The following is a 20,405-nucleotide window of genomic DNA, read 5'->3' on the forward strand; positions in this document are numbered from 1 at the left end:
TCAGGACATAAAGTTTGAAAAACACTCAAAGAGTACTGTATGAACTACATTTTCTTATTTTCTCCATTCTTGGTGCTATGGCAGCTGGGGCCTTGATCTTGAGGAGACTGCTCTTCCCAGGGCTAATTCCTAGAAACAGCAAATGACTCCCTGTGAGCACACTTGGGATGTACAAATCAACCAACCCACAGCCACACTCCCAACCTCATCCTGCATCAAACTCACACACCCAACCAACATTCCTGCCCTAAATCACCCCAGGTCCAGGTTCCAAATAACTAGGGACCAGTCCTATAGCCCAGAGCCCCCCCCCCATTGTTCAAATTATATAATCCTAAACTTGCTCAGCATACCCACCCTGTCGCACCCACTCCTTCCCACAAAAACCCCAGTAAGGCCTTGGGGCCTTCCCTCTGCCTCCTGACCAATGTGGCCCTGCATGGCATACCCTGTCTCCTGTTCCTAGGGTCCTGTGAACATAAACTTCTCCCTTTGTGGCAATAATTTCCATGCCTGCATGTCTTACCATACCTGACTAAAATAAATCTCAGGTACATTTTAACACAATACAAAACTTAATTCCAGCACTGACTATGGTGGTAGTTGAGTGTGGCTGAGATTGGAATTTTGCAGGTCAAACCCGTGAATGGCATGACTCCTCTGTGCCTCTCTACTTTGCATGACTGCACACATTCCAGTCAGGTCCAATCAGGGAGAGAGCCCCAGGCCTGGCATGGCAGCTGACATACAGTACCTCCAGTTGCCTGGATATAGTGGTGGTAGACACTCCATCTCAGGGACCCTTCTTTCATCTTCTCCTTCCTTGTGAGCTGATTTTCCAGCACTGGGTCAGAGTAAGAGAACAAGGAAATGATGTGTCTTTCAATCACTTGCATGGCCTTCCAAGGTCAAGAAGACTTTTTATGAAGTCTTCCAACCCTGACTTCCACCCTTTTCCAGAGACCTCATCTTCCAACTGCAGTGCCCCATCCAAGTCTGATTCTAACCAGCATGTTTTCCTTGGAAAACTCTGCCAAAGGTAACTTTGACCTGAATTCCACAGCCTGCAAAGGGGTTTCAACCCCAGCCATTCAATAATCCTTGGGGTCCAGGGGTTCCCTGGACCCATCAAGAGATGGGTTGGGAGAGGCAGCAGGAGAGAATGAAGAAAGCAATGATATGGAACCAGAAAACTGGGTTCCAGAATGGTCATTGCAATACTTTGCAAGCTTAGGCAAATCATTTAACTTCTCTGTTTCCTCGTGTGACAACTGGCAAGCCTATAGATGGTTGCTAAGATGCTTTGCAGGAATATTCTTCTGAGAAGTCCTCAAAAAAAAAAAAACAGCTGTCTTGACTCTTGTCCTAGAGCAGGGCAGAGAGATGAGTTCCTGAAGTCCCAGTAGATGCTACTGATGACAGTAGCAACAAAAGGAAGCAGCACTGTGGGGGTATCTGTCATTTCTGCCTAAGGCTCTCCCTTCTTCTAATAATGCCCTAATTTCCCCTGGGGAAAGGGCTCTCTTCCTGGAATTTGAATTTTGAGGGAAATCACACTATTATGGAAAATATTTAGAGTAGATTTTCTTCAAAAAGATTCTGCACCTGTTCTTGCCACTTATGGCTCAAAATTGCTGAAGAGTGATTCTTCAACTTTTCATTTTGTGATCTTCCAATTATTCTTCTGCCCAAATCGGGCTGCTTCATTGCTAAAGATGATTTTGGTGACAAGAGCCTCTAATAGGCCAAGCATTATCCTGGGGCTTCCCTACACATGACCTCATTTTATCTCCACTACACCACTACAAAGTAAGCACTAGTTACCTTCAATTTTGCAAATGAGGGTTCAGAGAGGTTATGTTGCTTTGCCAAGGTCACCCAGCTTTGTAAGCAGCAGAGTTGGAATTCAAATAGAGAACTGTCTTACTTTAAAAATGAAGGTCTTTCTGCCCTGCTGCCCTGTTTCAGAAAAGAGCTAGACTGTGAGCTTCTGGATATCCAAGACTGGGCCCAATTCATATCTGGTTTTTTTTTTAAGTTTATTTACTCTGAGAGCATGCACAGGCAATGAATGGGCAGAGAGACAGGGGAGAGAGAGAATTCCAAGCAGGCTCCGCACTGTCATCATGGAGCCTGACACGGAGCTTGAACTCACCAACGTGAGATCATTGACCTGAGCCGAAATCAAGAGCTGGACACTTAACTGACTGAGCCACCTAGGTGTCCCTCATTTCTGATTTCTAATACCTTTGTTTTCAACATTTGCTTTCAACAAATATGTAATGATTGAAGGTTTAAATGCCTTACAGTTAAATTTATGCTACTGCAGGCCAAAGCTACCCACACTCTGTGTCTGCCTCTGCACACTCTCAACTCTGCCCTCCACAACACTTACTTCCTAGATCTTCAGGCCTCCTGACCAGCACAGTCCGAACCCCACCACCCTCAACTACTTGGATCACGTGGTCTAGGATCCTGGCCAGTGAAAGACATGGCCCTGTCTGGGGTCCAGGAGGAAATGCTAGGTCCTTTAGAGGACCCAGGCAGATGCCCAGGTGTTCTTGCCCTGTTGCCCAGCACCATTACCAGCATTTTCATAGACAGACTCTTCCTGGAAGGTGGTCTGGGCTTGCCCTTGCACCTGAGAGTCTTCTGCTGTCCTTGCTGTGTCCTGCAGTGGGTCCTGGGAAGAAAGCACATGTCATGAATGCAGGGGGCAGGAGGTGCTCCTCTACATGGGCAGTGAGTGTAGGGCGGGTTGGAAATCACCTGTGTGGCTTCTCCCTGCATGTTCTGGATGAGTTGGGCGTATCGTCCCTTTTTCTGTATTAATTCACTATGAATTCCTTTTTCACAGATTTTCCCATCTTCTAGCAAAATGATCTGGTCACAAAATGCTAAATACTGAAGAGTCAGAAGAAATAGAGCCTTCGGTAAGCATACAAAAAGATATCCTACTTCGCCACTCATAAGGAAAATATAAATTTAAATCATAATAAAATATTATTTTATCCCCTCAGGTTGGCAAAAATCTTAAAACATTGCATAAGTGCAAGCATTGGTGATGACTGCAGATATAGGGAATCTCGTACAAGGTAGGGGGTTGTAAATTAGTCCAAATACTGTGGAAGACAACATGATAATATCTAGTAAAATTAAATATTTAAGCATTATGACCCAACAATTGGATGCCTAAAACTCTAATCCCAGCAAACTCTCAAACATACATAAAGACACATATGAAATGACGTACGCCAAAGCATTTTTTTTTGTAAAAATGAAAAATGAGAAACAACCTAGATGTCGATCCCAGAGAAATAAATTCTGCTGTACGCAGATATTGGACTGCTACACCAGTGAGAATTTTAAAAAGCTGCATGTATCAACATGGGACATCTCAAAAATACAATATTGGGTAAAACATGCAAATTACCAAAGGACGCAGGAAGTAAAATATCAATTATATAAAGCTTTAAAATATTCAAAAGGGCACTTTACCATGTCTAGAAGTGCTTGCATGTGTTGTAAGAGTGTGGAGGCCTGCACAGGAATGGCAAACAGGAAAGTGAGGAGAACAAGAGGCAGGAGACAGAATGCAATCAGAGAGGGGATCTATGTTCAATTGTGTCTTCTGGGTGGTAGAAACATGGGTTTTCATTAGACTATTTAATAAACTGTTCTTATGTTTTAAATATTTTGTACCAAAAAAAATAGGCCAAAATAGAAGTAGAGGGAGAAATAATAATAATGCCTTGAGGCCAGAACCAAGTATGGGAATATCTAGGGCAAAGGCATTATGAGAGGCAGCACCTAGCATAGTCACTGTACTTCATCCAAGAACATGAGACTTGGGGAATTCTTCTCTGAAAGATTTCTTTGTAACTTCAAAAGCAGAAGTCAATCCATCAAATCTGAAGGAGAACTTAAAATTTGGTTTCAATTTTTACCAGCCACAGAAACCATTTACCAGCCTACCCTCTCCATGGGGAAAGCAGAAGACATCCAAGGTGTTTACAATGCTCCTCAAGTTTTGAGGTCTAGTCTGAGAGGAAGAGGTAGCTGCTGTGAGGTTGTTACTGAAACAACGGCAGAAACGTGAGCATCGGACACCTGGGTGGCTCAATTGGTTAAGCGTCTGACTTCAACTCAGGTCATGATCTCATGATTGGTGAATTCAAGCCCCCCCTCCCCATCAGGCTCTCTGGTGTCAGCACAGAGCTCACTTTGGATCCTTTGTCTCCCCCTCTCTCTGCCCCTCCCCTGCTTGCTTCCTGGCTCTCGAAAGAAAGAAAGAGAGAGAGAGAGAGAGAGAGAGAGAGAGAGAGAGAGAGAGAGAGAGAAAGAAATTGTGCAGATCTACATTAGTCATTAATCATGGCCAGAGCCCTGAAAGGGTGATCACCTGCAGCTGGTGGGTCACCAGAATGACAGTCTTCCCCCTAAGCATCTTTTTAATGCACTCCTCAAAGATGTGCTTCCCCACGTGGGTGTCCACAGCAGATAGAGGGTCGTCCAGCAGATAGAGCTCGTGGTCAGAGTAGACAGCGCGGGCCAGGCTGATCCTCTGCTTCTGCCCTCCAGAGAGGTTGAGGCCCCGCTCCCCAATCTGCAAATAGACAGCCAAAGGCACTGTGTCCAGAGAACAAGCCCAGCCAGGTATGCTCAAAGTTAGCCAGGTAGGCACATATGACACAATGAACCTCTTCGGTGCATGCTCCTAGACACCTAGTGATTTGGCACCCCTGGTATTTTTTTTAAATATTTTTCAAAATTTGCTTAATAGGGAATGAAGAAACTGATTTTTCAGCTAATTAAAATTTTATAACTCATAATTAGATACAATGTTTCTAAACCTGTCAACTTCTAAGGTGGCATTTTAAAACTCTATTTAATAAAACAAATTATTCCTAAGGAAGAGCACCTCCTTATGTCTTATTTGGGTTTTAAATTTCTGTTGATAGCGACTGTCGACTTGCAGCATCATCAGCTCTCTCTGTCTAAGACTGTTTGCATGGTGTACAGCTGCTCAACAGGACAGAGTTGCAATAGCTAGAAGGGGGCTCTGTTGTTGCTGTCAAGAGAAGGAGTACCTTATACACCTTATGTCAGGAGTTACTAACAGTAACAGGCAACCAGAGTTACTGGACAGCATGTTTTGGGTCCTCTTGCAGACTAGCATGCCAGCACCTGCTGGCTGGCCAGTCCCTCAGTCATCTCTGCAGACAAGGGTGCCAGGGCCTAAGTCCCCATCCCTGCTCTACCATGAACTCTTATGGTCTCTGCAGAAAAGAAGCAGAGTTTAAAGAGCAGCAGGGCAACCTCCTGTCACTGCTCTGCCTCTAGTTCACCACTGTGTGCCCTGGGACAGGCTGCTTCACCCAGTCAAAGGCTTAGTTTTGCATTGAGTCATCACTCAACAAATGCTTACTAAGTGCCTACTGTGCTGTGATGATAAACCAACGCCTGCTCTAGCTGGGCACTATTCACGGCATTTCGTACATATCAGCTCATCTAGACCTCAAGCTTGACCAGGTCCATACTCTTATTGACGCCATTCTACAAACCAGAACTTGTTCTTTCTACTGAAGAGATAGCCCTGAATAAGACAACTGAGATTTATGCTCTCAAGGGTTTACAGGGTAAAGGGTATCCATCTCTAAAAGAAGGATAATAAAAGCACTGACCTCCTAGAGTTACCTGAGGTTCACTTAAGACAATGCATTCAGGTTGCTACAATTTTGCATCTGGTGATCAGCAGACTGAGCTATTAATATATCGTAAAATCAAGACAATAATAGTCCTTTTATCTTATAAAGGTTTTATGCAGATTAAAAGTGGCTACAGATGTGAAAGACGGTCAATTATCACGAAAATGTGAATCATATCGCCATTGGGAAGCCATGGCTGTTATTCCCACTGGCAAAGGAAGAGCTGGCCAGAGGGGGCAGAGAGGGAGGGAGCGGAGGGAAAGGAAAGAGGAATGGATGGGAGGTTTCTCATCTTCACAGAGTTTCCACTGCTCTTGCTCCAAAGGTGGAGTTTGAGGTCAGCTCCCCATCCTTGTGGGGTAAGGTAGACTTGTTGCCAGCTCTCACTATAAGATGAGCCCCAATTCCCTCCCTGGGTGGGGAAGGCTTTGAGGCAGCAGCTACAGGGCCATGAGCTGCTTTGGGAAGGAAGGGCTGGAATCCCTCCTCTACATACCCAGGGAGGCAGCATGAGGACCCCAGAAAAACCATTACAAAGGCACCATCACAGCAGAGGCAGGGGGTGCTCACCTCCCACTCACCTCTGTCATGTCTCCAAAGGGCAGAATTTCCAGGTCCCGGTTCAGGGAGCAGCAATGGAGCACCTGGAGGTACCTGCAAAGGACAGAGAACTGAAGGGACAGGTGGCCCAGCCACAGGCCCTGCAGCCTTTCCAAGTCAGGAAGGGAAAGGTCTCTCACTCCATGTTAAGAAATTTGGACTTGATCCAGCATTTAACAGTAAAGCATGGGAGGCTTTTTGCATTTCCTTCCTCCCTTCATTTCTTTTAATCTGATATGTGCATTTAGTAAATATTTGAACAGAACAACATCAACAACAAAAGATATCATGAAAAGCAAGCCTCTCCCATCTTTGACTCTCAGTTGCTTACCTCAGAAACAGCCACTATTATAGTTTTTTACATATTCATTCAGAAATAATGTGGTCAAATATGTTTGTGTGCAGCATATATAGGTTTGTGTTGTTTTAATGGCACCATAATATTTCATTATATGGCTGCACCATAAATTATTTAACCACTGTCCCTGTGATGGACATTGGGGTTCTTTATAGTCTTTTGGTACTATTAACAATGTGTAATATGAGCATTCTGGTATATGGGCCTTTGTGTTCATGGGTGATACTACCTATACATTAAACACCTAGCAGTGCTGAGTCTAAGAATTGGTGCATTTCTTTTGGACCAGATACTTGAAAACTGCCCTGTGAGGGTGGGAGGGGGGAGGGGGGGTGATGGGTATTGAAGAGGGCATCTTTTAGGATGAGCACTGGGTGTTGTATGGAAACCAATTTGACAATAAATTTCATATATTTAAAAAAAAACTGCCCTGTGAGCTGTATCAGTCTGAAAGCAGAGCAATGACAAGATGAGAGTTGTGTTTGGGGATGGCTGCCCTGCAGGCAGGACACAAGGTGGAAAGAGCAGAAGACTGGAGACAAGGAGCCAAGGGCAGGGGCAGCGGGAACAGTCCAAGCAAGAGATAGCAGGCAAGAACTGGCAGTGAGATGAAGAAGAAGAGACAAATACAAGAGATATATAGGAGACAGAATTGTCCAATGTGAGTGACAAATTAGATGTGCAGCATCAAAAGACGAGGCATCAGTCTTGCTGGGGTACACAGTTCACTGATGTCATTAAACCAAATTGGACAACTTGGGAAGAGAAGCAGGCAGGATGGGGGTTGGGCAAGCAGGGCGCTCATGAGCTGGTGTTGGACTTGACACTGAGGAGCCCACAGGACAGCCAGCTGGAGGTGACCAGTTCGTATACTTGTACATCCATCCCCCTCAACATTGCTACTGGGGGCAGATTATAAAATCAAGCAAATGGTCAAGGGAGGCCAGGGTCCACCAGAGTTGGAAGCACAGCTATAGCATTGAGGGCTGTTTTGGTGAATAGACTTCACTCCTAACTTCCAAGTGCATGTCTGAAGCAGGTAAACCCCAGACCGGGAGATAGAGGCCACAAAGGGCAAGGATGGTGGTGGTGGCTCACCAGTACTGGTTTCTTCTACATCCCACAACCTCATCACCCTATTTGCTTTACCTTTTGACTTACAGGTGGGGAATTCATTAATACAAATGAAGTTTTAAAGTACCGTTGTTGGAGGGAGAGGGTTATTTTGACTCCTATAATATAACAGGTAAGCATGGAATTTCTGATAGCAACTGGGTTCAGATCCTGATTCTATCATATCCTCCACAGTCTGTGATTTTAGGCAAATCATTTCACCTCTTGAGGCCTCAACTGACTGATCTAGAAAATGATATGATAATAATCTTTCTTTCACAGCGAGGAGGAAATATGTTGATGCATAGAAGTGAGCACATAGCAAGTGTTGGCAGTTGTCAAATTACTATTCACAGCTGGGGATCCCTCCCCCAACCAGCCCCACGCACCTGTGTCCCTCCGGGGCCCTCCCAGAAGCTTACCGGGCCTTGTCGTACTGGCCTCCCATGAGGATGTTCTCCCTGACGCTAGCCCTGATGATCCAGGCCTGCTGGGGGACATAAGCCAGGCTTCCATGCACCCCTACTGAGCCCTCCAGCAAGTGCATCTGCAGCAAAGGGAGTCAGCCTCAGGACCGGGTGGAACAGGGGAGGACCCTGTCTGGCTCAGCAGCCACAGTGTCCAGTGACCCACCACCCCCTGGGACCCTCGGGGCTCTCCAATGTAAATGGGAGTTTTAACATGGTCCTGCCAGGCCCACCAGTGAGTCTGAGGGAAGGTCCTGGGGATGTGGGACAGGAGCCAGAGCTAAACCAGGCCAGTTCCTTCTGTGACTAAATCCAAGGTCTGCCTTGAAGCCACCCCATACTTTTTCTTTCTCTTATTTCTCCAGTCCCATTCTCCAGCAAGTGGTGCTTCCATGGTCTTCATGGTGAGATGGAATGTTCTAGGTCATCTCTGACCATCCCTGGATATCAACAGAACTATTTCTGATGTCATTAGATGTGATAATGTAATCCTGTGTAGATGGGACAAAGTCCTTTTTGGGGGGACATCACGATGAAGTACTAAGTGGGAAAAGTCTCACAATCTCTGTAATTTAAAATAGTTCCACAAAATGTGTTTCTTCATAAATGTGGCAAAAATACAAATGCTATCAACTGTTGAATCTAGATGGTAGGTATATGGCTGTTTAGTGTCTTTCTGCTTTTCTGTTTGGTAAATTTAAAAGCCCTTTTAAAAAAGAGCTGGGGGGAGGGGTGTCTGGGTGGCTCAGTCAGTTAAATGTCTGACTCTTGATCTCAGCTCAAGTCATGATCTCACAGTTCGTGGGATCAAGACCTGACTCAGGCTTGTGCTGGCAGCATGGAGCCTGCTTAGGATTCACTCGCTCCCTCTCTCTCTCTCTGCTCCTCCACCACTTGTGCACGCATTTTCTCTCTCAAAATAAATAAATAAACTTAAAAAAAAAAAGACTGTAACCCCCATCCCCACCACCCCAGCATAAGATATCATCATCCCGTGTTCCTTTCTCTTTATGATCCTGTGCTTCCTACTTCTGATTTGGAGCCAGGCTTTAATTAATTAGAACAAAACTTTAAAATGACATCTTTTTGTCTCCCTTTATTAGATGGAAAGTGACTGGTTCATTTCAAGAGGAAACTGACAAACCACTGGCCACACAGAAAGGTGGTCTTGGATGGAGGCTGCAAGGAAACGTTGCCGTTGTGAAAAGCGAAGCTCTGACATCAAGTGGACCTGGGTTTCAACCCTGGCTCCTCCCTCACCTGTGGTGTGACTTGGACCAGTCACGTCTCTGAACCTCATCTGCTCACCTATAAACTGGCCATAATGGCTGCCTTCCTCATGAGGTTATTTCCAAGTTAAAGGAGAAAATAGGAAGCTCTTAGCACAGGGCCTGGCATGAAAGTACTATTCAAACTATTTTTACTATTTTTTATTTAAGTAGAATCTTATCTTCCCCATTTCCAAGAAGTTGGGGCAAGGCCATCACATGTGGAGTATGAACAGATAGATGAGCTGTCGGGAGAGAGTTCCATGGACAATATGACCACATTCCAAGGAAGTGATGAGGTTGCCTATAACATTTGGGAAAAGCTGAGGGAAGAGCTAGATAAAGAAAGAAACTGCGAGTCCTCCCAACAACCTGGAAGGAGGGCAAAGAAAGGAGGGGAGAGAGAGAGCAGCCCAGGGCTGGGTGCGGCTGGGGCTGAGCGGGGAAGTACTGAAGAGAACCCCCTTGGGGAGATGGCCATAAATTCACACCAGATGCCATGGCTGTTTTAAAGTGTTGTTCAGTGAAAAGTGTGCAATGTGATCTCAATTGTTTTAAAGCAACAGGTTAGGGCTTTTTGGGAACTGGAAGAAGAGTAGGCTGAGGCACATGTCTGCCTGGCTGCAGACTAAGCAGACCTCAAGAATATTTGCAGACTGGACTTGGAGGGTTTGGATCTCAGGGGCAGGGGCACCCATCAGGCATGTAAATTCCACTGCTGGAGTGTAAGTGTAAGACTGTCCTGTCCCATCCCATGCAGGAGGGCCTCCTCTCCCCTGCCCCTCCTTCCTTCTTCCTCCTCCTCCCTCCCTCCACATTGCTCTCCTGATGTCCTCTCACAAAGGACACCTGTCTCACTCTGAGTTTGGCTTCATGAGATGATTTTTATTATCATATTAAATTTTGGGACACCCTGTATCATCACCCTGAGAGCTGACTGATTACAAACAGGGTGGGGAAAGCACAGAGAACTAGTGAGGGCAGATCTCTGGGTGAGCTAAGAGGCAGCACTCCTGGAGGGTGAGAAGGAGGCACATTTATAACACACCTCCCCCTCGGTGCATGCCCAACTGCTCTCAATTTATAAAAATTGCATTGGCTCAGATCCCATCAAGCAAGAAAGTGATGGTGAGGTGGACTGGGGGAACTCAAGCTTGGGAGTCCCTGGGCTGCCTGTGGATGGGCATGCATGCAGCCACAAGTCACTTACCTCCCCCAGGATGGCTGACAAAAGGCTGCTCTTGCCACTTCCAGTGTTGCCACAGACCCCCAACAAGGTCCCCTGCAAAGCCAAGGAGGAACATTGGGACAGCACAACCCTCCTACTCACCCAGGGTGGGTCTGTTGTTTGAACACAAAATGACAAATAGAAAACAAAATAACCACATCCACCCCAAGGCCTCTCAGACTAGCAAAGCTCAAGAGGGTAGGATGTCACAATCTCAAAGGAAGGAAGTCACATGCAAGTGACAGAGAGGAATTCATGGATAGGTGGTCCTATCAGGCAACAAACCCAAATTCCAGATCTGTACCTTTCTGCTCTATTATCTTGGGCAAGTCATTTATCCTCTCTGTGCCTCAGTTTCTTCATGTATAAAATGGGCACAGAGAAGTCAGCCTTACAGACTTCATGCATACATACACTTATTCATTCATTCATCCATTAAATGGTATTTAAGTTTCTCCTAGGTACCAAGTAATGAATAAAAGAACTCTCATTCCATATTCTGATGGGGGAGGGGGAGATAAACCATGAAATAAATAAGCAAACAAACAAATAATATCAGATGAAGATAAGTGATTTAAGTAAAATGAAATTTGCTGCTGTGACCGAAGCAAATTATAGATGGGTTGGCCAGCAAAGGCTTCTTAAAGCAGTTGTCATTGCAGCTGAGACCTGAATGACAAGAAAGAGCCAGACACAGGAAGATCTGGTGGTTCCAAACCATGGAACATCAGGGGCAAAGGTCGTGAGACAGGAACAAGGTCTGCTGCCAAAGTGCTATGAGAGGGCTAGTGTAGCTGGTGTGGAAGGAATGAGTGGGAGAAGAGGTCAGAGATGTGGGTGGGGCCTCACCTAGTTTCACTTCCAGGAGGAAGGTACAGAGGCGAAATTTGGACAAGAAGGGAAGCTAGCCCTTGCAAATGTTAGTCAGAGAAGAAACCAGATAAGGTGAGTTCACAGAGCAACCAAATGGAAACGTGTAGGGTAGTTCCCAGCACATACTAGCAACTTAATAAATGTTGGTCTCTTTCCCTTTCTCTCCCAGCATATAGCATAGTATTCTGGATCTTGTTATCAGAAAACAAATTGTAGATGATCAATTGGTTCCCACTAAAGCATGAAAGACTTCCTGTGCTTGCCCTCCAGGAATAATTGGTATTTAAAAGAGGGATTTAGAGAGGGCAGGTTTTAGCCAAGGAAATGGTGGCAGGAAGCTCGGGCCTTAGGCCCCAAAAGTCTGGCAGCCGGCCTGCCTGTGTGGCCTCGATAAGGCTACCTTTGACACCACGAGGTTTAACTTGTGCAACTCTGGGGCTAGGCTGCCCTTTGTGTCCTCTGGCCTGAGGGCTCCTAGAGGTGGCTGAGCCCTGGTCACCCCCTCGGGAATGTGCCCCTTCTTCTCCGGCTCCAAGGCTCCATTGACAATCCCAGGGCAGGCGTCTCGCCATGACAAGGTGGCCTCCTCCAAAACCAGTGCATTGCTGGGGTCTTTCAATGGCTGGACATATAAAACAGGGCTCTCCAGGAGGAAAAATTTCTGTAGAGACAAAAGAAAAAAGGAAGGATCAATTCAGTTCTTTAGTCTAATAGGAATGTGTGCCCATTTTGCCGGCCTGCCTGTTGGTCTGGTTTATAAACTTCCAGTAAACGGTAAAAGTTTAAAGAACCACCACCAGTTAAGAGGAAGCTGGGCCCTACCTGTGAGAGTTCTAGATTAGGGTTTTCCAAATTTCAGACCACTGGGCCACTCTTTCATACCTGCAAACTGCCAGCACTCTTAGTTCTTTTCTGTTTCATTTTGGACGGGTGAGAACAGCTGCTGAATCATCATATAGATGTGCCATTTTTCTAATTAAATTTCATTTATAACTATTAAAAGTAAGAAGGTCTGCCCACATAGCACACTGTGGGAAACTGTTCAGGGCCATCCATTTCAAAGTGTGGCCATGAGCAGGTCACTTCTCCCTGTGTCTCCAGCTCCCTGACTGTGAAATATGAGTCGAACTACATGAATTCTAGCATTAAAAGAGGTGGGTGGGAAGTATAATCTTATTGCAGTCAAATTATATTCACACATCTCTCCCTGGATATTTTCTTAGAAAGAGATCGAGAAAGAGATTTCTTGACATTTTGGACAATGGTTTTATCTCTAGGTAGTGGAGATTGAGCGGTTTTTATCTCTGTAACTTTTGCATTGTCTGAATCTTTTACAATGAGTATTTTACAAAGACAAACAAAAAGCTATTTTCACAAGAAAAAAAGGTGGTCTCTTTTTATAATTGAACCTTAGGTATATTGAATTGGATTAATTATAACATGTGGGTTAAGACATACAGTCATCATTGGGAATTGCATGTACCTCTTTGTTAGTCAGCTGGGCACTTACTTGTTTAGGTATTTTTAATAACTTAATGAATATTCATAAGTCCACCACTGAACCCCAAATCCATAACTTTTACCTATCCGTGGGGTTCTTCTTCATCTTATTCCCCTGCTTGGTGTGGACAAACCCTCTATGCCTTCCCCACTGGATAACCACTGTCCCAAATTTTGTGGTTTTCATTCCCTTGCTTACAAAAAAAATTGTTATTACATATATTGTAATTTTGTTAAATAAATTTTGAGTGATATACTGGCTTAATGAGTCAATATGACAACAACACATCTAGATATGAACAAATGCAAACAGAAACATGGGATCCTCTTACCCCCAAATGTTCTAAGTATATTCAGTCTCTAATTTTGTTTATGCCATTCAGTGCTTTTCAGTTCTCAGTTTTTTGTTGTTGTTGTTTTGTTTTGTTTTTTGTTTGTTTGTTTGTTTTTAACAAACAGCACAGACAAAAAATGGTCTGGAGACCCCTACCACAGTGCCCACTGGGGCACCCTCTCTAGAGCCTCAGGACACAGGTCTCCACAGCTTCAGCAGCTGGCTCACCTCCTACCTGTGTCCACCTGCAAGGAGGGGTCCTCCCTGAGGGCTCACCGCTGTCTTCTCCCTGCCCTGGAAAGCTGGCACCCCGTATTTCAAAAGCCAAAGGGCATAGCAGGCTGGGAGGTGGGTTATAGCACCAGGGGGCACAAAGGAAGAGGAAGGGATCATTCCTCCCCCTTCCAGCTTGGGGGTCTCAAAGTCAAATGCCTACACGGCCAGATAGAAAACTTCAGTGACTGAAGAAGGCATTGAAGACACCCTGATGAGTGAGGGGACCTGGAGAGCTAGTGCCCATCCAAGGGGCAGCCTTATGCAACTCCAGCCCCTAAATGTCTCCAGGAGGGGCAGTCCAGGGTTCAAGAGCTTTGCCCTGACCCTCACCCTTTCTGTACCCTTCTCCCACCATAACTACACCCATCCTTGCCCAAAAACTCTGACCTCCAAGCTGTCTCTCCTGGCATTCTTTCCTCAAACATTCCTGCCCACCCTTCAGAGTCCAGACTGTAGCTTCTTCATTTCTGCCCACCCTACAAGTGAAAATGGGCATAGAGAGGAGGATGGGAGAGCCTAGCATGCCAGTAGGGAGAAGGCAGCAGGGAGCCCTGATCAGCAGCAGAGAAGTCAGGGTGTTGGGGTGGGGGTGGAGCTCCTGGGGCATTAAAGGACTGTCTTGTCCTTACTCAGACAAGCCAAGTTCATTCCAACCTCAGGGCTTTTGTACTTGCTGTTCCTGAAGCTGAGTCATCATTACTCAGAGGAAAAGTCACCTTAGCAGAGGGACCTTCCGGGGCCCAGCCCACCCAAAGTTGCCCCAGCCCTCCCTCACGTACTCTCTAGAACATCACACTGTTTTACTGGCATCATAGCTCTTCTGGTGTTATCTCCTTTGACCATTAATTTACGTGCTAGTTGTCTTGTTTTAATACCAGATTGTAACTCCCTGAGAGCAGGGACCCTGTCGGTCACGCTAACCATAGTATTCTTAGTCTTAGTACTTGGCAGGTAGTAGGGGTTCAATAACTACTTTTTTGAATAAATGAATAAATGTGTGAGTCAATGATATAGGCTGGGAACTACATGCATTTAAATGAGATGACTAGGGGTGCCTGGGTGGTTCAACCAGCTGAGCGTCAGACTCTTTTTTAATATATGAAATTTATTGTCAAATTGATTTCCATACAACACCCAGTGCTCATCCCAAAAGGTGCCCTCCTCAATACCCATCACCCACCCTCCTCTCCCTCCCACCCCCCATCAATCCTCAGTTTGTTCTCAGTTTTTAACAGTCTCTTGATTTCAGCTCAGGTCATGATTTCGCGGTTCATGGGTTTGGGCCCCATGTGGGGCTCTGTGCTGACAGTGTGGAGCCTGCTTGGGATTCTCTCTCTCTCTCTCTCTCTCTCTCTCTCTCTCTCTCTCTCTCCCTGTCTCTCCCTCCCTCTCTCAAAATTAAAAATAAAATAAAATAAATGAGATGACTACAAAAAAGCTTTTTAAAATTAGTTTGGATTAGGGTTTTTAAACTCAGATGCTGTAGGTGCAAGACCAACTATGTAAAGAAGTCACATAGACCATTGCTAAGATGATAAATAGTAGGAAAAACAGCCCCAGTGTTGGAGATACAATAGGACACAGTGGAGGCTGTGGCAAACTGTATCTGAGGGTCTCATCTCAATAGGGCAGCTATCACTTCAGCTCCAGCCATTTGTGGCCACAGGAGAATGTGGGTCTGGTGTTCCCAGATCTTCTGATTGTTCAGGGGAATCCAGAAATCCGATTTTTACATAAAATTTCCAGTTTTTAAATGCAAACAACAAATATGATTTTTTTTTAACCAAAACCATCAGGGTAACCCTATACAAAACTGGACAGGGTCTGCAGACCTCCTGTCTGAGGCCTGGTTTGTGTATACTATCCTAAGATCTCCCCGGAGCCTGATTCATCAGTCTCCCCAGCCCCACACCAGCCTCCGTATGGGAGGTCACTGAGTTAGCCAATCCCTCTCCACTGACACTGGACTCTGCCTTGGCTTCGGGTCATGCTCAGGAGGAACATCGTGGTGACTGAAGGCAAATGAGAACCCAAGCAGAGAGCCGTGCAAACAGTCCTCTGACAACTCACCTTGAATCTCTCTGCTGCAGACTTGGAATTTGTGAGACCTTTTATTGCAAAGGGCACAAAGAACACTGAGAGCCGCATGGGATTCATGGTGGCTATCACTGTGAAGGCCTGTATGAAGAGGGGAGTAGGCGGTGAGCGTCACATCCCTGTTCTGCTCTCTCTGCTCCCTAAAGCCTCATCCCTGAGCCAGAAACCACAGAGCCAGACCCTACAGCTTCTGACAGGCAGATCCTTCACTTGGCAGGGGCCAAGCCAGTATTTTGGGGATAATGGAAAAAGTGGAGAAGGAGCACTCATCTTAAGATCTCCGTGTCTGTAGGCCTGGCTCCTGTGTAGCTTGGCACTGGGTGATTCTGCAAACTTTGGTCAGGTCCCCTCCCCCAACAAGCTCAGTGTTCCGATTGGCATAGTACCAAAATCATGAAGTGAGCACAGGAACAAAGTTGAGGAAACACTAAGAAAGTATATGTGAGTTTGTCTACTGTCAATGAGGTTTGATACTATTATTGCTATTACAATCATATTTATTCTTCCTTGCCTCAGATATTGTATTCTTTTCTAATATTCAAAATCTCCCTGCACTTCAAACCTAATCCATGTCTCACTCTGTCCTGGAGACTTTTCCTGACTACAGCAGACCATCTTCAGCTCTCAGGATCCCAGAATGTGACCCCTAGTACCTTGGGGACCTTCCAATCTGTGCCCCACCTCTACTCCTTTCTTCATCCTTCACTGTGTGAGTGCAGTGTGGCCCTAAACTCCTGCTGAGAGTTTTCCTTATAAAAGCCCCTGCATCCACCCTCAGACCTTCAGGGGTGCTTCTCTGGTGTGCCTGGGCCAAGTAGGGGTGCCTGCTGTCTGGAGCACAAATAAGTCCTTGGCTGCAGACTCTCAAGTGCTCCCTATCTTGTTTTGGATGCAGTGTCTTGCCCCAAGCCCCATCTGGATTCCCACTCTCCCAAAGCAGCACCCTGACTTTTCTCCTCAGAGAACTGGGATTCCACCCCTAAAAGGCAACTGCTACTTTTCTGGGCCAGGGTCAGACCATAAAGACAAGGCAGAATAAGCTCTAGCTTTCCTTTTAAAGCATATTTTCAGGGCTCCATTTTGGATTTGAAGAAACTCCTTAATTTAGGATTCTCAAGGTATGTAAGCAGAATCTTTGGGGCTTTTACAGCACCTTCCACCTCCCTTGCATCCCCGGATGACTTTATCATCCCTCACTCCCACAGTTGCTACTGAGGGTATGTCAGTTTCTCAGACAGGTTGAGATGGAAGAAAGTTTGAGCATCCTAAAAGTCTAGAAAGTCAAAATCAACACCAATTATCTATTTGCAAAACCTTCAGATCTTTGAAGGGCGTGGTCTATGAAACAACACCCAAGAAAATTCCCCATCAGTATGGGAGGAAAACAAAGCATCCCAAGCACTTACTAGTGAAATTGTGAGTTTCCTTTGTAAACACGTGTGGATGAGGAACATCACTGTTGTGGCCACTGTAGGGGCTACATACAAGGCTGCAGTGGTCAGGCTCTGGATGACCCCAGACTTCTCCAATAGTTTCCTTTCCTTCCTTCTGAGGTCTGAGAGATTAAAAACCCAATGCACTGGAATTAACCATAACAACATTCTCTGGAGCTTTGAACAGCCCCCAGAGCATGAAAGAACTCCCCAAAAGGTGAGACGCTTGGCCCACCATGACATCCCAAGGCTCAGAACAGAAAACCAGATTTTCTGTACCTTTAATTATTTTTTCAAATGGTTTCTCCCATGCATACATTTTAATCAGCTTGATGCAGGTGAGAACTTCACTGGTCACACAGATGCGTTGGTCACTGACCTCAGATGTGTGATTGTGTATCTTGACAATCTTTCTGTTCAGGAACACCTGCAGTCAGGATGCAGCAAGAGCTTCTTTCGACAAGGGCAGGAGAGTTCAGCCCAGCAGAAGTATGGCAACCAGGAGTATGCCCAAAGGTAAAATCCAGATGTGGATTGAATACCTGAGTTTGATTCTGCACTGTTTGAATCCATTGTGACTCTACAGATTCCAGGGCCCTGCTGAAGATTTTCCAATGGAAACCTCTCCATCGTGCCTGAGAGCACCTGCCTCCCACATCCTAGGGGTGTTTCTCTCCTGTGTCCCAAGCTAACTAAACAAATATTACTCCTTTGCCTTTGGAAACCCTAAACCTGCCAACAGTTACAATCACCTTTTGGTCAGAATATCTACACTGAGGGAGGAAAACAATTGATTTCAATAATTCAGAGCACACATAACATGAGTCACTTCCTGTTTTGCCCAATTTTATTTCACCTGAATCTTTGTCAGCAAATTTGCTTCCCTTCCCCCATTATACTGTGCTCAGACAAATGTTCAATGCTATCCAGGCTAGTCCATTACCACATTCTAGGTAGAAGAGAAAGAACAAAAACCTAACATGGAGGATATCTACTAAGGAAAGTCTGTGAGGCAGATAAACCCTCCCAGAAGCCTACAAGATGGACTTGGCATGTCGTATTCACCTCTTATTTCTTTGGCCAACCTTGTGGTCAGAGAATGGTTTGAGGCAGAAATTGAAGCTGAAACTTAACCACAATGGAATGAATAGTCAGTAAGAGTCAATACTTCCCCTCAGGAGTACCCCAGCTTCCAGAGCCCTGGGAGTTCTGCGGGGATATCCAACATCAAATGGATGTCAAAGAAAGACATTACCTCCACTAGTAAAATCAGGAGGTAGAAAACAGTGGCGGAGAGTGTAGTGGGTCCAAGAATGAGGTAGGAGGTGACAGTGCAGGCAATCAGCAACGAGCAGATGAGACAGATCAGGGGGCCATAGTACACTCCTTCAAACAGGTAGTTTACGTCGCTGGCGAAGAAGCCGATGGCCTGTAAGACAGCAAGCCCGTGAGCATAGGTATCACCATGCCAGGTGCCACACTGCCCATGCAAGAGGCTACACTGCCCGTGACGGCAAGGCTTGAGAGGCAAGGTGGTAAAGGCAGAAACACCAATCTCCCCTGCTAATTACTGTGTAACCCTGGACCAGTAACTATACCACTCTGAGCCTTAGCCTCTTCACCTGTGAAGCTGGAATAATTATACCCACTTCATATGGTTGTTGTGAGAACGTCAATGAAATATAAAGGATCTGCACACATAGACTGTGCTCAATAAAAGTTATATTTTACCATACTATTGCTACTATTTCTAATATCCAGATTCCTCAGAGATTTGCTTCTAGTCTCCTAGCCTATTTTATTCATTCTAATAAATGAATTATTATGAATCATTACTACTAATAATAATGGCTGAATTTTTTTTAACGTTTATTTATTTTTGAGACAGAGAGAGACAGAGCATGAATGGGGGAGGGTCAGAGAGAGGGAGTCACAGAATCCGAAACAGGCCCCAGGCTCCGAGCTGTCAGCACAGAGCCTGACGCGGGGCTTGAACCCACGGACCGTGAGATCATGACCTGAGCCGAAGTCGGCCCCTCAACCGACTGAGCCACCCAGGAGCCCCAATGGCTGAATTTTTTAAGGCAGGAACTAATTCTTTTTATCTTTCTTTTTTATTTTTTGCTATAGAATCTTCTGTCCACTTCCCTGCTCCCCAATATATACTGCCCAGTCCAGCTGTAACATAAAAGCTGACATTCCAAATCAAGAAATATTTAAGGACCCAAATCATGAATGTCTTTCAGAATGAGCAATCTGAATGTCTTAAAATGTGATTTCCTTTTAACTTTAAACTGATCTCCTTCCAGTTCCCAGGATGTGCCCCAGGCTGAATCTTTTAAAAAGGATGAAAGTGTATGAGAAGCATAGCCCCTAGTATAGCCACTTTAGAAAGGAGTTTCACAGTATCTTTTAAAGTTAATAATTGCACAAACCCCATGACTTGGCTATTTTATTTATCTGTTGAGAAACACTTGCATGTGCTAGAGGAAACGCACGCAAGAATATCCAATACAGCTGTGCTTATAGCAGCAAAACCCTGGACACACCTTAAATGTCCATTGGTGGGGAAAAGCTAAAGCATCCACTCAAGGTGTATCAGATAATATTGGGTCTTGGAGCAAACTGATCAGAGTTTATGTCCCAGATCTGTCATTTACTAGCTGTGGAGCCAAAGACACATTACCCAGTCTCTCTAAGCCTTGTTGCCTATCAGTAAAATGGAGATAATAATACAACCTACTCCATAGCATTGTTGTGACAACTGATGAGATAGTGCATATAAAACACTTAATTTTGGCATATTGAAAATGCTATATTAATGCTATATTAAATCATTACCTTGTATACCTTGGACTAATACAATGTTATGTGTCAGTTGTATCTCAATAAAAATGGGGAAAAAAGAAAGTGCCACAATTCTAAGGAAGCATCACTGAAAGAGAATGAGGAAGATCTATATGTGTGAACATGGAAAGCTAAGACATAATGAGGAGGGAAGAAAAGCTACAAAACAGCACAATGTAGTGCCCCTGACATAAAAACTCACCCAAGGGGCACCTGGGTGCCTCAGTCCGTTAAACATCTGACTCTTGATCTTGGCTCAGGTCATGATCTCACAGTTCGTGATTTGGAGCCCTGCCTTGGGCT

General features: G+C 45.2%; 1 protein-coding gene across 2 annotated transcripts in view; it reads right to left on the reverse strand.

Annotated features, from left to right (window-relative positions):
- The window catches only part of ABCC11 (ATP binding cassette subfamily C member 11), a 70,328-nt gene that overhangs the window by 24,019 nt on the left and 25,904 nt on the right, over window positions 1–20,405 (reverse strand). The window contains exons 7-18 of one of the 2 annotated variants that reach the window (XM_003998010.6): window positions 18,511–18,684; window positions 17,535–17,682; window positions 17,229–17,377; window positions 15,796–15,903; window positions 12,016–12,276; window positions 10,725–10,796; window positions 8,202–8,326; window positions 6,290–6,362; window positions 4,403–4,606; window positions 2,770–2,904; window positions 2,587–2,683; window positions 755–844 (exon numbers count right to left, since the gene is read on the reverse strand). In XM_003998010.6, the coding sequence (XP_003998059.3) occupies window positions 755–844; window positions 2,587–2,683; window positions 2,770–2,904; window positions 4,403–4,606; window positions 6,290–6,362; window positions 8,202–8,326; window positions 10,725–10,796; window positions 12,016–12,276; window positions 15,796–15,903; window positions 17,229–17,377; window positions 17,535–17,682; window positions 18,511–18,684 (1,636 nt within the window). The remainder of the gene's footprint in view (window positions 1–754; window positions 845–2,586; window positions 2,684–2,769; window positions 2,905–4,402; window positions 4,607–6,289; window positions 6,363–8,201; window positions 8,327–10,724; window positions 10,797–12,015; window positions 12,277–15,795; window positions 15,904–17,228; window positions 17,378–17,534; window positions 17,683–18,510; window positions 18,685–20,405) is intronic. The other variant, XM_019819701.3, reaches the window with a different exon arrangement.

Source organism: Felis catus, chromosome E2 (genome assembly GCF_018350175.1).
Source record: "Felis catus isolate Fca126 chromosome E2, F.catus_Fca126_mat1.0, whole genome shotgun sequence".
Lineage (NCBI taxonomy): Eukaryota > Metazoa > Chordata > Mammalia > Carnivora > Felidae > Felis > Felis catus.